Genomic DNA, 24,098 nt, shown 5'->3' with positions numbered 1-24,098 from the left:
AATAAGGTGTAATTTTTTTTTTTAACAGTGAGAGCAATTAACCATTGGAACAATTTGCCAAGGGGCGTGGGAGATTCTCCATCACTGACAATATCTATATCAAGCTCGGATGTTTCTCTAAAGGATCTGCTCTAGGAATGACTGTGGGGCAGGTCTCTGGCCTGTGTTATGCTGGAGGTCAGGCTAGGTGAGCACAGTGAATAAGCCACTTGCACTGGTATTTTCAGAGGCTCGTTACTGTCGCATTGCCTCTTCTGAGGGGATGGGTAATGGGGATACAGTGCCTCCGACCTCTCAGTGGCCAGTCTGAAGTCAGCCTAGCTTGACCTGGAGGAAAGCTGTGGCTGTCTGGCTTCTAGGTAGCTTATGATTTCACAGAAGATGGGGTCTTGATGCTGGGACTTGCAGCAAATGCCACCCTTGGTACCTCCTTGCTGTTGGGCTCAGCTCAGAGGGCACGAGATTGCTGTGGAAACTGGTGGATCCCTCTAGGGAGGGCTGTGACCCATTGCTGGGGGTAGGAGGTGCTTTGTGGAGGAAACTGAAGTTGATTGGCACATTGTGTCTGGAACCCGTGCTGGATGTGGTCCATGGAATTCCAACCCCATCTCTGCCGGGCTGCGCATTAGGGGACAGGCTGTGGTGGTACTCTCAGCAGAGCTTTTATTCTATGGTGACTTACCTTAGGATCACATTTCAAGTGGGACATTCAGCCTGTCCCAGACAGGCAGCCAAACACACAGCAGCAGGGGTTAGCTAAGCCCTGAGTGCCGGAACAGGAAATAGATCAGAACTTCCTCAATAAACACTCAGCACGGGAACATGCAGGAGTGAAGATGATGAACTGGAAAAGGAGCTTAAACTCCCTTCCTCGTATGCCCATCGACAGCTGTGATCGCGGGTGCCAATCGAGAGTACCAGCAGGTCCCACAAGTGCTGGGTTTTTCTCATTCCCATTCTGCATGGGACATTCCTGCTTTCATCCCATTATCCCATCTGCTCTGGGCTTGGAAGCCAGGATCCAGCTGGGATTTCCAGACCTTGTCTCTGGCAGCAAGTCGCACGGCTCCCGATGATTAGATGGGCTGTCCACAGGCCCACTCCTGCCTTGCCAGTGAGTGGGCTGACAGGGAGGCAGGCCTTAATAGCTGAGATCTTACCAGCTGTGGCTCACTACCTGAGGTTGCCCAATGTGGTATCCAGGCCTGGCAGAGCGGGGGATGCGTCTCCTGGCTCACTGCAATGAATGAATGTAGGTCTCCAATAACCCATGCACTGAATTTGCCTTTAAATTCCCTGTGCTGCCAGTCGATCGGCCTGTAAGGCCGCATTAGGGTAGAAATCGAGAGAGGCACTGCTCACCTTGGCACTGCTGCCAGGCAGGCAGGCAGTGCAGTGGAAAAGACTGTCCATCTTCTGCTTGGCTGGGTTTGTGAGCAATTGACTGCAAGCCTTGGCAGGCTCTGCGTACCTCTGCCTCCGACAGCACTCTGGGCCTTGGCTCTCGCAGAAGGCTCCTCCCATGTCCTTGCACAGTCCAGCATCAAGGAAAGTAAGAGGCAGCAGGACTCAGTGCTGTGGGAGGCTTTTCTGAAAGGTCATGTTGCCCACTGCTTACAGACCGGAACTGCAGTTCACTAGGTGAGAAGCGTCCGCTTCCACAAGAGACTAGGCAGGTATAAATACACCCCCTACTGGCCGCCTGTAGGCAAACACATGAAATGAAATTCTATCCCGGGGTGGGCAAACTTTTTGGCCTGAGGGCCACATCTGGGAATAGAAATTGTATGGGGGGCCCTGAATGCTCACAGAATTGGGGCTGGGGTGTGGGAGGGAGTGAGGGCTCTGGTTACGGGTGTGGGATCTGGGGTGGGGCCAGAAATGAGGAGTTCAGAGTGCAGGAGAGGGCTCTGGGCCTGGGCGGGAGGGCAGTGAGGGCTCTGGGGTGGGGCTGGGGATAAGGAATTGGGGTATAGGAGGGGGCTCTGGGCTGGGACTGAGAGGTTTGGAGGATTTGAAGGGGATCAAGGCTGGGGCAGGGATTTGGGGTGTGGGGGGAAGCTCAGGTGTGCAGGCTCTGGGCAGCACTTACCACAAGTGGCTCCCAGAAGCAGCAGCATGTCCCTTCTCTGGCTCCTATGCGGAGGCATGGCCCAGCGGCTCTGCATGCTGCCCTGTCCACAGGCACCACCCCTGCAGCTCAGAGTTCCTGACCAATGGGAGCTACGCGTTCAGCACTTGGGGTGGGGACAGCATGCAGAGCAGAGCCTCTTGGCTGCCCCTACACATAGGAGCCAGAGGAGAGCCATGCCGCTGCTCCCCAGCAAGCGCCAGACCCCGCTCCCCTGTGGGAGCTTGAGGGCGGGATTAAAACGGCTGGCGGGCCAGATCTGGCCTGTAGTTTACCCACCTCTGCTTTATACAAACCCCTGTGTATCAGAAATGCATCTGTTTCCTATGGATACGTGCTGGCTGAGCTCCCCAGGGAGGGGCGTCACACCAGCCCAACAGAAGATCTGCACTCCTTCAGCACGGTCCATTGGTGAATCTTCTTGGGGGCAAAGGGCATCCTTGTACAGCACCCGGCACCGTTGGGTGCCGGTCCGTGACTGGGGCATCTGGGTGCTCTGGTAAGATGCTAATGAATTGTACCAGTGATTTACTTCACAGATAGAAATTATCTCACATGTCCCCCTCCCCAGTGCGGGTTGGTGGGAATTACTCATCCCTAGTGCTTTGGGGGCGGCCTGTGCAGGGAGTCCACTGGCAGAGCTGGGAATAGAACTCTGGTCTCCTGATGCCCCAATCCCTCCCACACATCTGCACCTTCACCACTTGCCCAGCCTTCCTCTGGTACCTACCTTGCTTCTGTCATCGTGGTACCTGAGCATCCCCTGTGGTTCATGTGCCTATCTTCACACGGCTCCTCCCCCTGTGGAGGTCAGGCCTGTTGTCCCCATTGCACAGACGGGGACCTGAAGCATAGACCAAGCCGCTTGCCCACAGGAAGCTGGTGGTGGTAGAGATTGAGGATCAATTCTGTAGCATCTCAGATTGGCTCCTGACCCCATTCTCTTCTCATTGCTGCACATGGCCTCCTGCATCTCTGAGGAGAACGCTCCCTTCTCAAATGCAGGAGGAACTGGACTGAGATCACCCAAAGGGCTCTGTGGTGCAGCAGCCACTGACGGAGCCAGGCTTGAACTGGCCACCTAGAAGTGAAAGGGCCTAGACGCCATTGCTAATCCTGAGCCACGCGGCCACCTTAACCCTTGCTCATCCCTCCCTCAGCCAGTCCTGAGCTGTTCTGTGCATGGGCAGCACCTTCCCTGGAACGATCTGTAATCAGAGCCCTTGGGGACGCAATGCCTGCTCGTGGCAGTGGTTGCTCTGGCTTGACCTGGGGCAGAGGTGGTTTGTCCTGGCAGGCCTGGGTTAGGCCCTGCTTCTGAGTGTGTATAGTCCCTCAGGTGTTGCAGTAGGGGCCTGAAGAGCAGCCTCCAGGTGGAGCAAAGAGAGGCGTGTGAGGAGCGGGTTCACATTGTGTCCCAGCAAAATCCACGGAGGGTAGGTATCAAAGAGCCTCTAAAGAAGTGTGACCCACCCCACAGACTGCCGGTGGGGGCTGCCCTTTCCACCCTGACTGTGGGGCCCTGCGCAGCATCTCCCAGGGGCTGTTGTGACTGCACTGACCTTCTAGAGGTGGTCGTGAGCTAGCCCAGAGAAGCAGCGTTATATCTGTGCAGGTTGATGGCATGGCTCTAACCTGAGCTCTGGTGGCTCCAAGAGGACCTGTGGGGTCTGGGCATTGGGAAGGGTCTCCAGGGAGTGAGTGGCTCATCTTGACTGTGGAAGCCCTGGGCCTCTCCAAGCAACTGCACCTAACCATACAATCTCTCTCGTGATGGGGGGTCAGAGGGGGATTGACTCACGCAGTGACTTCCAACCTCACCGTGCTTGTGACCGGTGCCAAACTGAACAAGAGACCAGGCAAAGTGGTCTCGAAGCAGGGGTGCCCCTTCCTCTTCTCCCACCAGAGAGGACCTGGCGTACCACGGCCGTTCAGATGGAGCATGAGGCGGACTGGGAGAAGGGGACATGTTTCAGGACTCTCCCTGACCACTCAGAGATCTTCATCTAGCTTCTCTACTTCACCAGCCCCAGGTGGGCTGCTGGGCTCTAGCTGCCCCCTAGCTGAGTTTAGGCTCCTGGTGGCAGTGGCTGGCTCTGTGGGGTTTAGCAGTTGAGCTTTTTTTAATATGCTATTTATGGTTTTTTTTATGTTTTTTTTTAAATCTTTTCTCCCCTATCCCTGTCCCCTTGCAGTTCCAGGGCTTTGTCACAGCAGAAGCTCCTCCAGCCGAGCGGCAGGGGAAGATTGCCAGGGGATTATTGAAAGGCCTACGCAGCAGGGAAGGCCGGCTTCCGGAGAGCATGAGGGAGGCTGCAGCTGAACGCCAGCTGGGGGTTCCTGAGAGCACGTGGAAGGGCTGAGCAGGAGCTGCGCACACAGCCCGGGGGTGGGGCGGGGAGCTGCCGAGAGACCCCCACCGAGCTGCAGCTGTTCCCCGGCCCTGCTACAGATGTGGAGCTCCTCAAGAGCTCAGCTGTCTCCCAGGCAACTAGAGCCAGGGAGGCCCCCTCAGTTGCGAGGAGCCGCTGATGGAAAGCAGCAGCCAACCAGATGCGGGCGAGGCGCAGTGGGAACCTGGCTCTCTAGCCCCTTACGCAGAGTCCCCCTGAGATGCGCTTTTCTTCCCCGTCCTGGACAGTGTCTTGCAGCAGGTGACCGGCCGACAAGGGGCTAGATCCTGGGTCTGCGCGCACCAAGACTTGCTCCTTTCGTTCCCCGGGCCAGCGGAGCTTGCAGGAGATGAGGAGCACGGCTCCCCTTTGGGGCCCAAGGCAGAAGGGAGCTGTTTGCCCACGAGAGACTCAGGCTCCTGTTGCTTGTTAATCCAGGGCTTGGGGACTGACAGCCGGACTTCCAGCAGCTCCCTCGCTCCCTGCCTTGGCTTGTAACGGAGCATCTGGGGCCCAGCTGGGCTCTGGGCATCGAGAGATGTGACTGCACCTGCGGTTATTAAAGAGCCCCCAGGGAGCTGGACGTGTCACTGTGCCAATCTCCAGTGTACTTCCCCCCTGTCTTGTGCATCCCCCCAGCCTGCCCTATGCCCTGCTGCCGTGGAGAGGGTGGGCAGCGTACTGTCGGCACAGGCTGGCTGGCACATCAGCAGCGGACCCGGTGACCCCACCCCTGCCCCCGGCCCTGGCAGGGTGGTCCTTTCCTCTCCCCCCTCCACCATGAAGTGCTCCCTGCGGTTCTGGTTTCTCTCGACTGCCTTCCTGCTGGCTTTCGTCATGTCACTTCTCTTCACGTACTCGCACCCCAGCATGGCCTACCTGGACTCCGGCAGCCCAGGAGGCTTCCACCGGGTCAAACTGGTGCCCGGCTACGCCGGCATGCAGCGCCTCAGCCAGGGCGGGCGCCTCGGGGAGGGGTGCGCCTGCCACAGGTGCACGGAGGACGCAGGGGCCTTGGCGTGGTTCACCAGCCACTACGACAGCAACATCTCCCCGGTGTGGACCAAGGAGAACATGGACCTCCCGCTGGATGTCCAGAGGTGGTGGATGGTGAGTGAGCCCCTGCCAGGGGGCCGTGGGTCGGTGGATCTCAAGCACTTGTGCTGGGAGGGAGGGAGTCTCCTGCATCCCTGCAGTTTGTCTCACCCACCCAGAGGCTGCACTGCTGCTGGATAAGCCGCGTTCCTTGGCCTCCCGGGAGGTCTGCTCGAATGACTGACCCGCTCCCCTCTAGGGGCCAGAGTTTGCTGGCGGCCTAGTTGTAACCTGCCTGCTAGGGCGCATCCTCCATTGGCTCTCAGGGCCTCCCAATCAGACAGGCCTTGGCTGTCTGTCAACGCTGGTCCTGAGCCCAGCTGGGCTCCTCCTAGCTCATGCTCCTGCAATGATGCAATCTCCCAGGCTGAGCACTGCCTCAGTGACCTCTGTGCAGCCCCACTGCCTTCCCTGGGGCTGAGTGCAGTGAACAGAGGGTGGAGTTTGGGGAAGTAGGGGCAGTCCCGTGTCTAGCCTGCAGGGAGCAGTGCGGTCTAGTGGTTAGTGCACACAGCACAGCTGGGAGTTGGACCTGACTCTCCATTGCCCACTTCTCATCAAGTCACTTTCACCAGGGAGCACAGCTCTGCCATTCGGTCCTGCCAGCACTGGTGTAAAATCACACCCCTGGGCTCCCATCCCAGCTCTGCCACTGACTTGCTCCCTAGCCTCAGGTGAGTCACTCTTCTGGCCTCTGTTTCCCCAGCTTAAAATGGGGTGAAGCTCACCTCACAGGGAGATGAATCTATCCATGGAGGGGAGGGGACACCCCGAGAACATCAGCTCGCGTGGGCTGAAGACTCCTCTTTCCCCCCCTCCTCGGCCCCCAGTTCCAGTGTGTGCTGTCGAGGATAGATCCCCTCTGCTCTCTAACTGTGTATCAAGTAAAGATCCCGTCTCCCTGTTACCCTGGACAGAGAATCCTGGCACGTTCCTGGCGCAGACGGTCATGGTGCTCATGCAGATGATGGGGCTGTGGGAGCACCTGCTTAGGTGTGAGGCAGATGTCCTGAAACCCAAATAAGATGCCAGGGATTGAGGGGATCTCTGCTGCTGGCGTTGCTGCCTGTGCACAGAGAGATTCTTTTCCATGGGAAGGGCGATGCCAATGTGAAAACGAGGCTTTTTAGATCTTGTCCTGCTGCCTGCAGCCGCCCTGCTATTGGGTGCTGTGTGCCACAGGCAATTTGGGGACCCTGACATGCAGATGCCTTGGTTCTGGGTTTCAAGCCAGCTGTCCAGCTTGCCACCTGTCCAGGTGCCCACATGCAGCTGCCAAGATGGGGGGAGGGAAGCTGCCAGTTGCCAGGTTGTACTTTTCATTCTTCCAGAAGTTCCGAGTGCGTGTAGCCATTGCTGAGCTGAGGGGGCTCGGTGCATCTGGGACCCCATGGACCAAAAGTAGTTGTTCCCAGAGCAGCCTGGCCAGCCTAGCTTGCAGTGGGGCCTGGCAGCTACACCCCATTCCCAACAGAAGGCTGCATCAGCCTCCTGCATCTCGCCCTGGCTGCTGTCTGGGAACTGGCTGGCTTGTTTTGGGAGGGTGACCGGATCTCTCTCCGCAGCAACAGCAGCCTCTCCTGCTAGGCCTGTCCCCTGGCGCCTGAGCTGTGCAGGACCCGGGGGTGGGGGCGGTGTTCCTGCTCTTCACACTCTTCTCTTTGCTCCATGTGCAACACTGGCCTGTACTGGGAGGGGGCTGCCCCATCCCTCGTGGCAGGGCCATTAGTTGATGTTCCAGGTTTAGTAACCAAGAGGTGGCGTGGAGACAGAAGCCTCTTGTTTGCCAAATAGCTCTGGGTAATGAGCCCTGTCTGTCCATGGGATCGCAGCCTTTCCTGCCTGTTGCTGCACGGCTCTGTGCGCAGCTTGCTGGGGCTATGTGCTGGAGAGGCCGCTATTGCTTTGGCACAGCCTTGGCTGGTCCAGCTGCTAATGGAGGGGCTCAGGCCGAGCGAGCAGAAGGAGATCTTAGCTCTCGTCCTTGGGATCTCCCACGTCCTTTCCGGGAGTCCACGAGAGCTCCTGTGCTCCCCGCCTGTCCCCATCAGTTGTGATGGTGCATGGGCTCTTGATCTGCCACGAGGGGCTCATTCTGTTACCCCCACCCAATGCTGGCTCCGGGCACCAAGAGCCCTGCTCCAGTGGCTAAAAAAAAAAAAAAGTGGATAAACTCACCTCAGCCCCTGAATGAGAAGTGGGAAAGCTCTGCCTCCCCCACTCTCCCTACACTAGCCCTGGATTTGCGGCTGGTGAACGGGTAGGGCTGGGTGACGTTTTTCAGCTGGATGGTTTGTTGGCTGAAAAAGGCAGTTTGGGGCTGACCCAAGTATTGGTGAATTCCTGCCGAGTTCCCTGAATCGCTTCCACCAGACGGGAGAAGCCGGAACGTTTCCTTTGACCCCTGCATTTAGTTTCAAGTGTGAGCTTTAGCCCTGTGAGTAGGGTACTCACCGGGGAGTGGGGGTCTGGGTTCATGTACCGCCCCCCACTGCTGACGTGGAGAAGGGCTGTGAGGTTGGCTCTTCTCCACTGCAGCAGGGAGCCCTGGCCACAGGGCTATGGGCTATTCTGGAATGGTTCAGGCTATTCCACTCTGTCTAAATTACTCACTTTGGTGTCCCACATCCAAGGCAAGTGCCCTAATCCCCTGGGCAATAGAGTCCTTCCCACTCTTTCCCTGGCTTGGCTGGATGGTTCCTTCGAAATTGTGGTTAGCACTGACCCCCTTCACTCCAGCCTGTGTCTCCTGTGAGCAGAGAGTGCCTCGGGATTGTTATCAACCAGCCCAGCAGCTTTACTGGCATGTTCCCAACTCCCAGCAATCCAGGGGAGTGCTGCTAAGTGGGCATCAGAGTGGCATGCACTGTCTCCCCTGCAGAACCTGCCTTAGTGCCTGCCTGGCTGGGCACCCCTCTTGACTGGGGGCTGTCACTGGGGCACAGGCTGGAGGTGATGGCTGCCGACCACGCAGCAGCTGCTGGAGTGGAATGGCCTAATTTCCCTCAGACAGCAGACTCTAGCTATGGGAGCAGGCGCATCGGGCTGTTTAAATATTGATGATTGCCTTTACGCAGTGTTACTCCTGAGACAGTTCCCACACTGGGCGGGGGGGGGGCTGGGAATCGGGAGCTGCTCCACTGCAGTCACTGGCTCCCGTATGACCTAGCTGGCCCTGCAAACTGTTACCATCCGGGGGGGCTTTGGTGGCTGTTAGAAAAGCCGATGATGCTCTTGGGCCAGACCGATGGGTGGGCGGTCGGGAGAGCGTCCCTCTGCAGGGATGGGAGACGTTGGGCTTGGAGCCATCAGCTGGCACAATAGCATGTTTCTCTGGTGCCCTGGGGGGTGTCTCGGCTCTCCGCACCAAGCTGCCCTTCTGCCTCCCTTTCTGTAGCCTGCTGCGTTTGGCTGCTGGGCAGAACAAGGCAGGTGCTTCATACGAGATGCTCTCACGGCAACGCGGACCAAAATCACTGGCTGGGACCTGTAAGAATTTGCATCCCTGCAGTACCTGAGCCCCACAAACCCTGAGTTCCTCCTTAACACCCCAGTAAAGCACTATCCTCATTTTATAGATGGAAACCAGTGGCACAGGGAGAAATAAGAGACTTGGCTAGGGTCAGCCCGGGAGTCTGTGGCAGAGCCAGGGAGCTGACCCCAGATCTGCAGAGTCCATTAGACCCTCCTGCCTTCCAGCGCGATTGTGTTTTTTAAGCACCGTGGGCCCACGTCCACTCGTGTGTGGGTGTAACTCAAGAATAAGGAAGTGAGCAGCGTGAGTGAGAATTGGGTCCCTCATCGTCTCACTTGTCTCCAACGCGCCAGGCCAGCCGCCAGCACTATGTGAACCATCCTTCTTGACGCTCTTCCGTCTGGCTGGCGATGGGTTTCATTACAGCTTCCCCTGCAGTGCTGGCAAACCAGCCTGCTGCCACTCTAGTGTGAAAGAGTCTGGCAGGGCAGTGCACTGGAAGGGAGGGTGACTTTGCTAGGTCAGTTCTGCTGTCCAAGCGGGGACAAAATTGCAAGACGATGGGCTCAGAGACCAGGAGGTGTCCTCATGTGGAGGCAGATTATCCCCTGGCTGCCTACCCTGGGGTCCTTGCAGTTGCTGGAGATGGAATGTGGATTAGATGGGGTTTGGGTGTGGTCCACTCTGGCAATTCTGTGTTCCTGTTTAATGGTGCCGAATAAGGAGCTTTCAGACATAAGGACCCAGTCTGGAAGGGTCACAGACACCCCCATAACACCGCCCTGGTTGTAAGCTCCATCTCCTGAAGAAAAACCAGACAAAACCACACCCCGCCTGACTACACCCACGTTACTAGGCCAGAATAGTGTAAATGACAGAGGGAAGGAAACTGCATAGTTAGAAATGCAAAGAATTTGAAACCTGATGCTGCTGGTTCTCCGAGGTGCTTTTGTCTCCAAAGGATTCCGCTTAAATGCAAAGTCTTACAGTCCATTCAAAGCATGTAAGAGACCCAAGCTGCCCATTGGGCAGCCAAGCTGGCTTCCCCAACCACTCAATTGCAAGAGAGACTTGGAGTGGGAGTAGCAGTAGCTGATGTGTGGTAGCCGGTGTGCCAACTGCTTCAGCTTGTTATCCAGCTGGGGGTTGAACCCAGGCAGCGTGAGTAATCCCCTATGGGCTATTTTTGGTCTGTGCCCTCTGGGTGCTGCAGCAAAGCCTACCTACTGCTGAAGCTGTATGGGATCAAAGCCATCCCAAGGTCTGGCACTTTTAACCTTGTCTTTAAAGGCACAAGGGTTGCGGGACGGGGCAGAAGTCTTGGGCCCAGACTCAAAATATGTTGCTGTTCCTTTAACACAGGGGTGGGGAAATTACGGCCCGCGGGACAGATGTGGCCCGCCAGCCATTTAAATCTGGCCCTCAGGCTCCCGTTGGGGAGCAGGGTCAGGGGCCGCTCCATGCACCAGCTCCAGCACTCCAGCCAGGGAGCAGGGGTGGGGGCCGCTCCACTTGGCTCCCGGAAGCAGCGGCATGTCCCCCATCCGGCTCCTACAGTTAGGGGTAGCCAGAGGGCTCTGCTCTGCACACTGCCCCCACCCCAAGCGCCGCCTTCGCAGCTCCCATTGGCCAGGAACCACAGCCAATGGGAGCTGCAGGGCTGGCCCCTGTGGACAGGGCAGCATAGCCACGCCTCTGTGTAGGAGCCAGAGAAGGCACATGCTGCTGCTTTCAGGAGTCACTTGAGGTGAGCACTGCCCGGGGCCTGCTCCCCCCATGGCCCAATCTCCTGCCTCCACCCTCTGAACCTCTCGATTCCAGCCTGGAGCCCCCTCCTGCAGCCCAAACCTCTCAGCCTCAGCACCAGTCCAGAGCCCCCTCCTGCACCCTGAACTCCTTATTTCTGGCCCTGCCCTGGACCCCGCACCCCCAGCCAGAGCCCACGCCCCAACCCCAATTTCGTGAGTGTTCATGGCCTGTGATACAATTTCTATTCCCAGATATGGCCCTCAGCCCCAAAAGTTTGCCCACCCCTGCTTTAACATCTTGCCCCTTCCTTTCTCCTCCGATTTCCCCCACCACCACTGTGGGTCTCTGGTCCTGTCCCAGGAGCGCTGGTCATGCTTCTCCTGTGCCCGCAGGAGCTCGCTGCTAAGGCCGGTACCATCTCCTCCTTTGCACGGTGCCCCAGGAGCAGAGGCCGATGGGCGCAGTCTGAGCAGTGCCTGGCAGCAGGACTGTCTAGCCCAGGTGGGCGGCTGGAGATGGGTGCTATAGAAACCTCTCCCGGCCTGGCATCTCACTGGCCCTTGTGTGTCTCTGCAGATGCTGCAGCCCCAGTTCAAATCCCACAACACTAATGAAGTCCTGGGCAAGCTCTTCCAGATCGTGCCGGGTGAGAACCCCTACGGCTCCCGCGACCCCAGGAAGTGCCGGCGCTGCGCTGTGGTGGGCAACTCGGGCAACCTGCGCGGCTCTGGCTACGGGCGAGAGATCGACAGGCACGACTTCGTCATGAGGTGGGTGGTCGGTTTGGCTGGCTCCCGTGGAGCGGTGAGCTGCGGACGGAGGCACAGTCTCAGCGCTGGGCCGGCTTTCGCGTCGGATCATGTCTGAGCAAACTAGGTGGAAGTGCTTTGCTCTTGCCTTCATTTCAGAGCAGCTTCCCCCCCCCCCCCAGTCCTCAGAGGGCACCTGCTCACTCGGGCCTGGCTCTGTACTGGCTGAGTCCTCCGCCTCCACCGCCCTCCCTAGGCTGGGGCTTCTCCTTGTTTCATTAACTCCAGTCTTGGGAAGAGCTGTGTCTATCGGGGGCTGTCGTGTCACTGGGGAGTGGCTGTCTCTGATGAACAGCAGAACGCAGGACAGCCAGGCTGGGACCTGCCCTGGAAAGCAGGGAGTGGGGTGTGCAGAGAGGCAGCTGCTGTGTGAGGCTGCTGCAGTGTTTAGCACATGCCATGTCAGGTCGCAGCCTCTCTGGGTGTGTCTCCACTGCACACTGAGCCCAGGCTGTGACTCAGGTTTGAGCCCATACCCCCTTCCATCCACACATGGATCAGTCGGATTTGGGGCAGCCAGCGCTCGGGACCCAGGCCATAGGAGCGGGCTAGGAAGTGAGTCAGAGCCCAGGTCCTGCTGTGTTTCGGGTCCAAGCCCTGGTCTGTAGCGTGGCCGGAGGTCTTAGCACGACTGCAAGACCCGTGTCCAGCAGCTGTCAGCCCAGGTTCACGATGCCGTGTGAACACTCCAGCATGGGCTTTCCCAGCTCCAGGTCCACAAGCCCACGGTGGGGCCAGGGATGCAATGGGGATGAGTCTCCAGCCCAGCAGCTACAAGGAAAGGCAGCTGCTCCCCGCTCCTGAGTTCCCAGGTCCCCACACTCACTCTCAGCCCGACTTGGAGGCTGTAGTAAATGGCAGTGGTGGGGAGGAACAATCGTTCTCCATTCTTCTAAAGACCTTTCTAGTTCTGATCATTTAAACAGTGGAACGATAAAATCTCTGTACCCAGCTTCCCCGTGGCCTCCCCCAATGGGTGGGGTAGGAAGGCAGGTTTCCCAGCATGCTTTGGAGGCACAGTGCAGGCGCAGGGTGGAAAGAGTCGGCTACTTGCAATGCTCAGGATGACCAGTAGAGATGCGTCCAGGGTTAGAGACCCCGCGACGTGGCCTGGGTCAAACACAAGCTAAGCTGAGGTCAGAAATCGCTGGTGGGGATCCCCTGGCCAGGGCAGTGCAGGAGGCTGCTGGCTGATCTGGCACTGGTTCATCTGCCTTCATGGTAGGGTCTCCCACCTCCTTCCTTCTTGGTTCCCCGCCGCAATGCCCATCTCTGCACTAGAGGGGCCAGGGATCCCTCACTTGCTGTGCGTGGCAGCAGTGGTGGGGGCTGCGGGGTATACAGTGGTTGGGTGTTTTGGCCTCCAAGGTGTTTAGCCCTGCTGGGAGGACCTTCCTTCCATCTGGCCTTCACTTCCCAGTCCAGCTGCGTCCTGAGACAACTCTGCTCTCTGATCCATGCTCTGTGCCCCCAAAATAAGAACGGCCAGGTGCGATTGCCCACGCAGGCCCAAGAGCCCTTTGAATCTCTGGGGGACGGGGTTCAGATCTCCTGAATCACCTGGGGAGCACAAGTCCTGGTGCCGCTGGTGTTCCTAAGACCTTTTGAAGACCTTACTGCTGTGCACCCTGCTCCGCATGCTGGTTTCCCCTCTCGGGAAGCCCGAAGGCCTCTTACCAAGAACCTTGGCGGAATGGTCCGGGTGGATCAGCTGCTCGCTGTCCGTTTTTATCATTCTCCTTGTGCTGGTCACTGGATGACCCTGAGCAGCAGCTAGAACATCTGGCTGTTCCTCTGTCCTTGTCAGACACCTTGACACCTTCCTCCCTTCCCCGTGGCCTTCCCTGGCCAGGCCTGGCTCCGCACCACGGCGTAGCTAGGGCTGAATCACTGGCCTGGTCATAGACTCTTCTCCACCCCCTTCCTTCCCTTCGCAGCTAGCAGGAGGAACTCCCCCTTGTTGTAAGCTGGCCAGTGGCTCAGCTGGATGCAGCCCGGTTGCCTTTGCTATCTTACCGCTGTGCTCACTCCTGCTGGCTTTGTCCTCTGCCCACTGGAGCTCACTCTCTGACACGGGCCCCGTGACTGCTGGCACGCGGAGGGTTGTGTTTGTTCAGAGGCTGGATTCTGGGGACCCTGGGACTGCACAGGATCAGGGAGGATATATTTGGGCCGGGGTCTCCTATATGCAGGAGGGAGGCCCCTGGGGACCAGCTTCCCACATGGAGTTGCTGCTCTGCCAGGGAAGTGGGGGACAGGAGACGTTGTCGCCCTGGCTCTGAGTGGGGCTTGGAACGTTCAGCTGCAGGGAGAGACCCGTCTTAGTGAATGCTGACCCAGGGTTCTCTCAAACACTGGAGCTCCACAGCCATGGGAAATTATGGCTCCAAAAGTATCCAAACCCAGGTGAGGGCTTTGAGACCAATCCAGGCTCCTTGGCTGACATGGGAGGCCACCCCTGTGCCTCCAGGCTCCTCTGCAGCAAGCATCAGGTGCTAGGCGCTGAGATTGTGCAGTGGGAGAATCCCGGGGGAAAACTCCTAACTTGTGAAGTAAGTCTGTGATCAAGAATGGGCCTCTCCCCAAAACACCAGCCCTGTCTTGCAGCTGAGAGTCTGCCTGGATAACTGGTCCCATCTGTCTTTGTCAGTGCAGAGGCTTGCCCAGCCCTCACTGACCAGAATCAGCCCTCGCTATGTGCATTGCTCTGCCCAGCTGTTAGGCAGGATGCCAGCCCAGCATTCTCTGTCTTGTGGCAGCTGCCTCTCAGTGGTGCTGCCCCACGCATGGAAAGGTTCATGAAGCCCCCAGGAGCCTTCAGGATGGAAGGCGCTGTAGAAATGCCTGGCTGTTGTTTACTCTCCCTCTGACTTTCAGAGGCTGTTCGCTCACCTAAGCCAGAACAAAACTTGCTCTACCTGCCAGCTCAGCTTGGTGTCTGAAAATCAGGCTGTTCTTCCTGCCCCGTACGTAGGGTGCTGCCAAATTCATAGCCATGAAAAATGCATCGCAGACCATGAAATCTGCTCTCCCTCTGGGAAATCTGGTCTTCTGTGTGCTTTTATCCTATGCTATACAGATTTCACGGGGAAGACCAACGATTCTCAAACTGGGGGTCCTGAGTCAAAAGGGAATTGCAGGAGGTCACAAGGTTATTTGGGGGAGCGGGGGTATTGCCACCCTTACTTCTGTGCTGCCGTCAGAACTGGGCGGCCGCAGAGCGGCGGCTGTTGGGTGCTGCTGTCAGAGCTGGCGCCAGGCTAACAGTTGCTGCTCTGTGGCCGCCCAGCTCTGAAGGCAGCACCCAGCAGCAGCAGCGCAGAAGTAAGGATAGCAGTACCACCCAACAATAACCTTGTGATTTCCCACCCCCCCACCCCCCAGCTCCTTCTTGGGTCAGGACTCCTACAGTTACAACCCCGTGACATTTTAGATTATAAATTGCTGAAATCGTGAAATCTGATTATATATAATATAATATAATATAATATATTTTTAATCCTGCACTTGTGAAATTGACCAAAATGGACCGTGAATTGGGTAGGGCCCTACCCGTACATAGCTCGCCGAGAACAGTGCTGGAGCCGGAATGCAGCAGCTGCTGCAGGAGGCAGGAATTGTTCCAGCTTCACCTTTGCTGCAGTCTCGCTGCCCCAGTGGAATTGTATCGATCCTTCCGTTAGGACGTTGCTCCAGAAACCAGCTCCTGACGCTGACAAACTCCTCTATTGCTGCCCTGTCTCTAATCGCCCATCCTCAGGGAAGCTCACGGAGAATGTTCTCCAGGCCGGCCTGTGCATCCCCTGTGATGGCTCGATCAGGGATCCATGCTCCTTCATGTCACCGTGCCAGCAGTCTCTGGTGCTGTTTGTTTGGGGGGCAGTGGTTACTGACCTGTGGATCGCAGTCAAAACTGTCCCTAGCTGTTCATTATCTGAGCACTGCCCTATCCTGCGCACAAAATGAGCCAGCTGCACGGAAAGTGGTCATGTCATTAAAGCCTGTATCGCCAGGCAGCAGCACCGGGGGCTAACGGGAGGCTGCACAGGTGCCTGTAATTAGGGTGTTTCCTGTCTTTGTGTGTGTGTGTGTAATAGAACATATATGGGGTTAGTCACATTCCATCTGTCTGTGTCTTGGGGACAGTTTCAACCTGGAAAGGATGCTCGCTACTGAGGCCGCAAGCCAGGCCTGAAACGCGTGCAGCCTGGGCTTCTCCTGAAACCGGCTCCTTGCCCAATTCCTGCTTCACTGCTGCCACGTAGTGGTGAAATGCAGCTTGGACTATGGGTGATGTGGCAGAGTGCAGCAAGGAGCTCTGGGTGGTGGAAAAGAGCAAAATCACAAGAGAAACGTGACTCCGCAGCAGGGAAGAGCCAGTGAGTTCCTATATTAATAATGTTCATGGCCAGAAGGGACCATTAGATCAGCCTGATCGCTGGTGTATCACAGGCCATTACATTGCACCCAGATAGCCCTGTATGAAACCCAGCAACTTGACTTCGATGAGATCTTCCTGAAAGGCATCCAGCCTTGAGCTGAAGGCATCAAGAGATGGAGAACCCTCTGCTACCAGCTAGTCACCCTGACTGGGAGCAATTTGTGCCTAATTTCTGTCTGGCTTCAGCTTCCAGCCAGTGGTTCTCGTTCAGTCTTTCTCCTCTCGATTCAAGACCTTATTAGTACCAGGGATGTTCTCCCGGTGAAGGTACCTACACGCTAATCTGATCACCTTGCAATTGGCCTTCTGATGAGCTGAACAGACAGAGGTCTAACTCTCGCTCTACGGTGTCTTCTCCAGCTCTTTCTGCCCCTCTTCCATTTTTCAACATCCTTCTTAAAATGTGGACCCCAGAACTGAACGCACGATTCCAGTATCGGTCCTATCAGTGCCATGTTCAAAGGTAAGATCATCGCCTTCCTCCAACTCACTAATCCCTGCTTGTACATCCAAGGATCATGCCACAGCATCACACAAGAGCTCATTTTTCAGTCACTGCTTTCTAGGGCACAGTCTCCCATCTGGCTTCCTTGCAGTCCTGGCCCTTGGATGTATTTACCACATTTTGTTTAACTGGGGCCATCTTCCCAAGGAGTTCAGATCGCTCTGCAGGGCTGCCGAGAGCTGGTTCGGGCCCCGGTGAAAAAAATTTTTGGACCCCCCTCAGCAAGGGTGGACCGACTTACCAGGGCCAGGGAAGCAGGGCCCTGGGCCCCCTTCCGGAGCACCGGGCCCCGGTAATTTGTACCGGCTTCCCCCCTGTCGTCAGCCCTGTCGGTCTGTATGACTGCCCTGCCCTGGTTATTTAGAACTCAGCCAGTCTTTGGGGAGGATTTTTAAATTCCCAAGGACGCTTCCCCTGGCCCATGGAGCTAGTCTGCACTGAGGAACACGGGGAGCTGGGAAATGCGTTCCCTGGGGCTGGGTGTCTTGCTCAGTCTGCTGAAGCATCTAGCACGGGCTCATCTCACCTGGGATGGATCCCTGGCCTGGTCCAGTCTGGCAGTGCCCGTTCCTATAAGTTGGGGCCCCACTGGGCCAGGTGCATTACAAACCCCACCCGTGAGATAGGCCCTGCCCCAAAGTGGAAATCCATGGCTTTAGAAGCAGCGTTGGGTGCATTGTTTGCTGGACTGCAGTTCTGCTTCTGTCTGTCACACTAACGCTGCTCACCTTGACATGGGGTTACAGCTACAGCTAAGGGCTGGCGGCTCAGCTCCCGAAACGCTACGCGATGTTCAGAGGCGGCTGTAGGTGTTCAGCATGGGCCTGGCAGTGGGCCTGAGCAGCCCAGGGGAGGTGGGCTGGCTTGGGACAGTGCAGTTCTGAACCCTGCAGGACCATCGCTGGGATTTCTTTAAAAAAAAAAAAAAAAGTCTAAGAGAAGAGGAGACAGACCTCCTCGAAGGCAGCCCCGAGGCTGAGCAGCGGGGAAGGGAATGGAAAAGGTTCCTTGGATTGATTACTAAGCACATACCCAGTGTACCCAGCTGGAGCAGGATTGCAGTTTTTAATTGCTGCCCTGTGCGTCTAACCAATCCAGCTGCTCTGTGCAAATGACCTGGAGGTCACGAGACGGTTGTTCTCTCTGCAGAATGAACCAGGCTCCCACCGTGGGGTTTGAAGCCGACGTCGGGGGCAGGACCACCCATCACTTCATGTACCCAGAGAGTGCCAAGAACCTGCCTGCCAACGTCAGCTTCGTGCTGGTGCCCTTCAAAGCCCTGGACCTGCTGTGGATCACGAGTGCCCTGTCGACCGGGCAGATCAGATTGTGAGTAGCCAGCGAGGCTGCGGGAAGAAACACCCCTTCTGCCTGGCCTTTGGCCGGTAAGCTCCAAGACGCTGTGTGCCAGGCCCTCTGGTGCCACCCGGGGAACACCGAGCCTGTCCCCATGGGCTGCTGGCTCCCAGGGCAGCACTGGGAATGAACAGAAGCCGCCATCTTCTGATGGTTTCTGCTCAGAGTCCAATCCTGCACCACCGAAAGCCAGTAGTGAATGGTACCATTGGTTCCTTGGGCAATGGATCAGGCCCTAAATAAGCCTTTCATTCAGCTCCCTGTGGTATTCAGGAATGCCCAGGGCACTCCCCAAGCGGAGGAGGTAGGGGAGAGGACTTGCTAGTGGGATGTAGTGCTGGGGAAGTTAGCCGGGCTCTGCTCCATGCTCGGATCCGCAGGGCAAGTCACATTCGCCAGAGCTAAACTCTCCTGGAAGGCAGGAGGGCAGAGTGGGTGAGAGCTGGTGGTTTGACTGTGAGCCAGACTGGCGTGGAGAGAATTACAGCATCTCCCTGCTTAATTTGGGGCAGCAGGCCACTGGGCAGTGGAAATGTGTGGTCCCTAAGTCAGACTCTTTAACACCTACAGTGCGAAGGGAGCCCAGGGGAGACTCTGAGCAGCTCTTCTTCCACCCATGGGCTTGTCGCTTCCCATCAAGCTTGTTTAATGCTGAGCCGAGCAGTAATCTCGGCCTGCCACCCCCTGCAGATGACCACACGGGCTGGTAACTCGCCCTCACTGCTCTACCTGCACAGTGAATTGGAGCCATTCCTAATGCAGGGAGGGAAGGAAGGGATCGCTTGCAGAGCCCCCCACTGCTGCCTTCCACGGGAAAGGTGTGGTACTGCCTGAGGTACCTAAGTATTCGGAAGGGCATCTCCTTCTAACACGATCCCATAATACTAGAATGAGAAGTCATTGCCAAGGTGACTGGAAGGTAAATGCAGGGAAAGTAAAAGGAAATGGGGCGTAATCTCTCTGGGCCTCTGTTTCCCCATCTGTAAAGGGGGGGAATCTGTCTGTCTACCCCCAGCAGGACCCAGCTACTGGACAGGGAGGGAGGAGTGCATTGGCAGTTCCCCCTCACCACCCTTGGCAGGCCTGGCTCCGTGTTTCAAAGGCCCTGATTCAGGAGGGTACTTAGGCATGTACGTAACCTTAAGCACCTGAGCATTGCTCCTGATGTCAGTGGGACCAGGCTGCAGTACCCTCCTGAATTGGGCCGCAAGTGACTGACCTCTCCTGTTAGTTGTGCCCTGCCTTGTGTACCCTCTCATGGTAATGCCTTGTGGAGTGCTGTGCGCCTTGGAGATAACCTGCCTCTCTGCTATTCCAGCACATATGCGCCTGTGAAGCCCTTCCTTCGTGTGGACAAGGAGAAGGTAAGGCTGGCTCCAGGCTCCCTTTCCTAGGCCTTTCCTGACTGTACGGGGGCTACAGAACACCCTGCTCAGCATCCGCTGGCTAGAGAAACCCCCACTCTTGGTCCCCTCTGGAGCATTTCCCTTAATTCTGCCTTGGCTTTTTGGCACTGAGAACATAGACAACCGTTCCAGCCCTGGCTGGAAAATGAACGTCTTTGTCCAACAGCTTCATCCCTAGCACAGACAAGGCTGCAGGGGCTCTGACGTAGCTAGAAGCCAGTGAATGTTGCTGTATCTTCACGACGAGGGGTACCATGAACTTCTCAGACTCTTCACTTCTCGTGGTTCGGGGGTTGCCTTCTTCCAAAGGTTGCACCATGTTCTGCTGATCCCACAGCTGATCTTGCATTTGGTTGTGTCCCCATGAGAGGGGTGGCCTGGAGCTGGTCAGCCCTAGGAGAATGCACCAGATTCCTGCAGAACCAAGCAATGTGGGACTGACTTTGCAATGCCCAAATTAGAAGAATGTTTCTGACCATTAGAGGAGGGAGGTTCTAGACCAGACTATGCTCCTGAGCTACTTGTGCACGTGCTTCTCCCCTCCCTGTGTTTTAGTTTTGGGGAGCATTTACACAGCCTGACCTCTGGACCTCGGCTTTCTTCCAGGTGCAGATCTACAACCCAGCCTTCTTCAAATACATTCACGACAGGTGGACCGAGCACCACGGGCGATACCCCTCCACGGGGATGCTAGTGCTGTTCTTCGCGCTTCATGTTTGTGATGAGGTGGGTTCAGGAATGGTTAGTAAGGCCGCCAGGGCAGAGCCAGAGATCTGGGGTTCCATGTGATGTGCCCTCCCCTGCACTCGCCTCCTCACCATGCTGGCAAGAGACAAACCGTCCAGCAGAGCACTGGCCAGTAACACTCAGTCCTAGCCAGCTTCACACAGCCAGTACTAAGCCTAGCGTTCCTGCACGGGAGCCCAGCATTGCTGAAGTCTGCCCACGGTTGCCAATGGTGACTGTCTCCTAGACAGCGGTTTCTGCTATTGTCTAGCCATCTCGTGCTGAAATGGCCTGAAAAAGCCAATCCAAGTTCTGCATCAGACTTGCAGGCTTCCTTCTTCTGGGAAAAGCATCAGCTCCCTCTGGGAGAGATGGTGATTTGCCAGGAGTGGTGGCAGGGCACCTTAGGCTGGGCTAAGGGTTCTGCTTTGTGCTTTGGACTTGGATAGCTTCTTCGCGGGGTTTATCTGAAGCCCACTGTGCTGCCTGGTACCCTTCCCCAGCCAGCACTTAAAGCTCTTCGTTCAGGTGAAATACAGCCCCAAACGGTCGTCTTTCCGAGATCCCAAATTGGATGGGGCCATTGTGATGATCTAGTCCGACCTCCTGCATGATCCAGGCCAGAGACCTTCCCCCAACAGTGTTACGTAACAAACTGGTGCCCATAAACTGTGATCCAATCTTAAAAGAGAGCGAGAGAGACCTTAATTCCAGCCCATGCCGCTGACTCTCCTCCCCAAACTATAGCATGAGGCCATGCTCCTGGCCTGCCTAGCACATCCAGGGTTGTGGGCTCAACTTCTGTCTGTCCGGTGGACTGCACAGATCTCAGTATGACAAATTCTAATGCCTGGGCTCCAGACTGGTGTGCAGAAAGGGTTCCCTGAGCAGATTGCTGTAATGTACCATGTTACACTGGAATGCGGGATTTCCCAGGCTGGATCAGGCACCGGCCCAGCATCCTGGGCCCAGCCTTGCCTAATGCCTGATGTGTCAGAGGCATGCAGAAAAACCCACAATGCACGTTCTTGCCCCAAAGCAGCATCTCTGCCTGCCAAGCTCCGATGCTCTTGCTGTAATTGCTGTTCCCCCTCTCTGGCTGCAGGTGAATGTCTTTGGATTCGGGGCAGACAGCTGGGGCAACTGGCACCATTACTGGGAGAACAATCGCTATGCTGGGGAGTTCCGGAAGACCGGGGTGCACGATGCGGACTTTGAGGCGCACATAATTGACATGCTGGCGAAAATCAGCAAGATCGAAGTTTACCGCGGCAACTGATGCTCTGGGCTCTGTCCTCTAGCTTTCCTTTCAGAATCAGGTTTCAAGAGACGGGATAGCTGTCGCTGGCTTTGCTGTGACAGATCCCCAACCAATCACAATGAGCTACAGGGTTCGGTCTGTGACCTCACCTGACCAGTGGCCAAGCGGGGTACTTGTTTCTGCTGGTCAATCATCTTTAGAGAGAAAAGGAAACTTCTTTTGGTTTAAAGGTTTTGGATGAAAAGGATTTACAAAGAAAAACGGCCCCTGGTTATGTTGGAGGCTTCCAGCCCGGTTCTCCTCATGGTCAAACCAAATGCTGCTCCTTTTTTTTCTTTTTTCTTTTTTTTTTTTTTAAATCAATCATAATTTCAGAACAAAGCCCAACCAATCGTGGCCACAGGCCGAAGGCAAAGCTGCATGTTTCAACCAATCTCCCAGTGCAATGACACTAGTCTGTGACCCTATGGAATGGGGTGGTTTTTACATGAGCCGCCCCATTCTGAGCCCCAGCCGGAACTGTTTGGAACAAGCCTGGAAACACCCGGGTGAACGTCTCCTTTTTTAATGTTCTTTGAGACCGGCAATCGCTCGCCCAGAGGAGGCTGCAGTGTCTCTTTGTTTTGTACAATCTGCTTCAAAATACTGAACAGACAATCAGTTCCTTTTGGGTGTGGGCACAATCAGTTTGACTAGGAAAGTTCCAACTTGGCAAAGAGAGGGGATGGGGGAGTAGAGGAAGGGGTGTGAGGTGGTTCGTGGCTTTTTGACAGCCAGCCGGGTCCAAACGGTTAGGGATGGAGCCTGCTGAGAAGAGTTCTTGCTGAGCAGCGGATTTTAAAGCCATTGGAAACCTCAAAAGGGAGAAGCAGCATCTGGGTGCTTCTGATGTAGGGTCTTGGCAGACTGGAAGCTTCTGAGACTGACCAGTGGTTAAAGCTGGTTGGGAGCTAGTCTCAATAAGTGGGAGGAACAGAGAGGAGGGGAACTTCCATTTAACGCCTGGTGTCTGCCTTTTTACTCCTGTGAGAAGGGGCAGTGTCTTGCTCTGGGACTGACTGATAGGGCCGAATGAAGAGAAGCCATGCCAAAGGCAGCTAAGAAATCTGAAGAACCTCTGGCTTAGACCCTTTCTCCATCTCCATCCCAATCCCACCTGGGTTTAGAGAGGGAAGGGGGAATTCTCTACTCTAGAACCACACCCTACCTCCCCACACCCGTCCCTCCCCCACAGATGTTGCCTCCATGATCTCTTCCACCAGAGCATGTTCTTGCAACAAGCTGCCCTTGTAAGAGCCTTGGCAAGTTCTGATGACAGGAAAGCGGGGCCCGCGGCAGGGTACAGTCCTGCTTTTCCAGGTTCACTATAAATTTCCCCGCTCATCCTGACATCGGAATGGAGCCGCGGTAGCAACTAGCCATTTAGCTGGAAGTTGCCAGGGTGTGGTGAAGGGATTGTCCTAGCAGTTAAACAGCGGATCTCATTGCTGATGTTGTGAGCAGAGACTCTCCTCTCTCTAGATGGCTGCTGCTTAGCATTGCTGATGCTAATTTGCTCCTGCAAAGAGACAGCTGGGGCAGCTAGTGAGAGTTGGCCAGTGGGCATCAAAGGAAGACTTGAAAGGAGAGAGGTGTGGGAGTAGGGAGGATGGATTTGTAGAGAACTTGCCAGAGGCGCACCCGCTGAAAGCTCTGTGAATCAAAGCAAGGGGCCGTCCTTGATGGAGATCCCAACATGAGTGCTTGGGCTGGGGGTGCTTCTGCACACTAGATAGAGGGGAGGGGAAATGGATTTCCTTTCTGTTACTAGACGAAAGAGCAAATTGTAGAACACTTAGAAGGTGGGTGAATGAAGTGTGTTTAAAAATGAAAAACCAAATCTAGATGGCCCAAACCCTGAAGTGCTTGCCCCATTTTTAATTATGAAGGACCTCTCGGGTTTGACTCATTCATGGATTAATTGCCTTTGGGCAGGAGTCTGAGTTAAGGTAACTGGAAAGGCTTCTGTGAAATCTTATAACCACTGGAAGGAGCATCTCATGTCTGCTGACTTTCACAGGCTCCCTTTTGCAAGCCGAGATCTTTCTGCATACCTTTCACTCTTCTCACCCAGTAGGGATGTCCTGCCCTTCCTGTGCACTCATTTTAGCTTGGCCTGGACCATGCCACGGGACTGGAGCCCAACCTAAGCTAGTCCCAGCATTGCACTGGGACCTCTCGTCTCCTCTGCCTTTGTGAGGTTTAAGGCTACAGACATGGTCAAGTGAGAGCTCCTGGCCTAGCAGTAGGATGCAAAGAGAGTGAAATAACCTCATCCAACTACAGAGGAGGCTTCCCTGTTTGTTTGGGGGGATTGGTCCAAACTGGGGTGTGTTCCATTAGGGAGCAAAGCCTGCAGCTATGAAATGTTCTCACAGGTATTAGCCAAATCAAAGAACGGTTTCTTGGTTGGTTGGGTTTTTCAGGTCGGTATGTGATGGACTAAATAAAGTGCAATCATGCCAAACAGTATTGAATGGAATAACTTATTCCGGTTTATATCATAGTTGGATTGTGTGGTATTGGGAGACACAGGCCCAGAGCGGCCAGATCTCCTTTTTGCAATAGTTATTTAAAGAAGTTAGGATGGGGAAAAGGGGTTCTTTTCATATCTGTGATGTTTCTGGATGGCAATCTCTGCCATTGAGGGTTCTTCTGCGGTTGTGACATGTACGTCCTTGGGCCAGCCAAAGGGCTAGCTCTTGTTTTCAG

At 55.8% G+C, this 24,098-nt stretch overlaps 1 protein-coding gene across 5 annotated transcripts in view; it reads left to right on the top strand.

Annotated features, from left to right (window-relative positions):
• ST3GAL2 (ST3 beta-galactoside alpha-2,3-sialyltransferase 2) overlaps positions 1 to 24,098 on the top strand; it is a 60,379-nt gene that overhangs the window by 34,520 nt on the left and 1,761 nt on the right. For 3 of the 5 annotated variants that reach the window (XM_030582215.1, XM_030582213.1, XM_030582214.1), the window contains exons 3-8: positions 4,327 to 5,634; positions 11,420 to 11,613; positions 17,748 to 17,927; positions 19,273 to 19,318; positions 19,967 to 20,086; positions 21,192 to 23,855. In XM_030582215.1, coding sequence (XP_030438075.1) covers positions 5,305 to 5,634; positions 11,420 to 11,613; positions 17,748 to 17,927; positions 19,273 to 19,318; positions 19,967 to 20,086; positions 21,192 to 21,365 — 1,044 coding nt within the window. In that variant the 5' untranslated portion in view covers positions 4,327 to 5,304 and the 3' untranslated portion in view covers positions 21,366 to 23,855. Of the gene's footprint in view, positions 1 to 4,037; positions 4,165 to 4,326; positions 5,635 to 11,419; positions 11,614 to 17,747; positions 17,928 to 19,272; positions 19,319 to 19,966; positions 20,087 to 21,191; positions 23,856 to 24,098 lie in introns of those variants that run through there. The other 2 variants (XM_030582216.1, XM_030582217.1) reach the window with 2 other exon arrangements.

The sequence above is a fragment of the Gopherus evgoodei genome, chromosome 12, assembly GCF_007399415.2.
Source record: "Gopherus evgoodei ecotype Sinaloan lineage chromosome 12, rGopEvg1_v1.p, whole genome shotgun sequence".
NCBI lineage: Eukaryota > Metazoa > Chordata > Testudines > Testudinidae > Gopherus > Gopherus evgoodei.
Note: the sequence above shows the minus strand (reverse complement) of the source record. Positions and strands in the feature narration are given on the sequence as shown.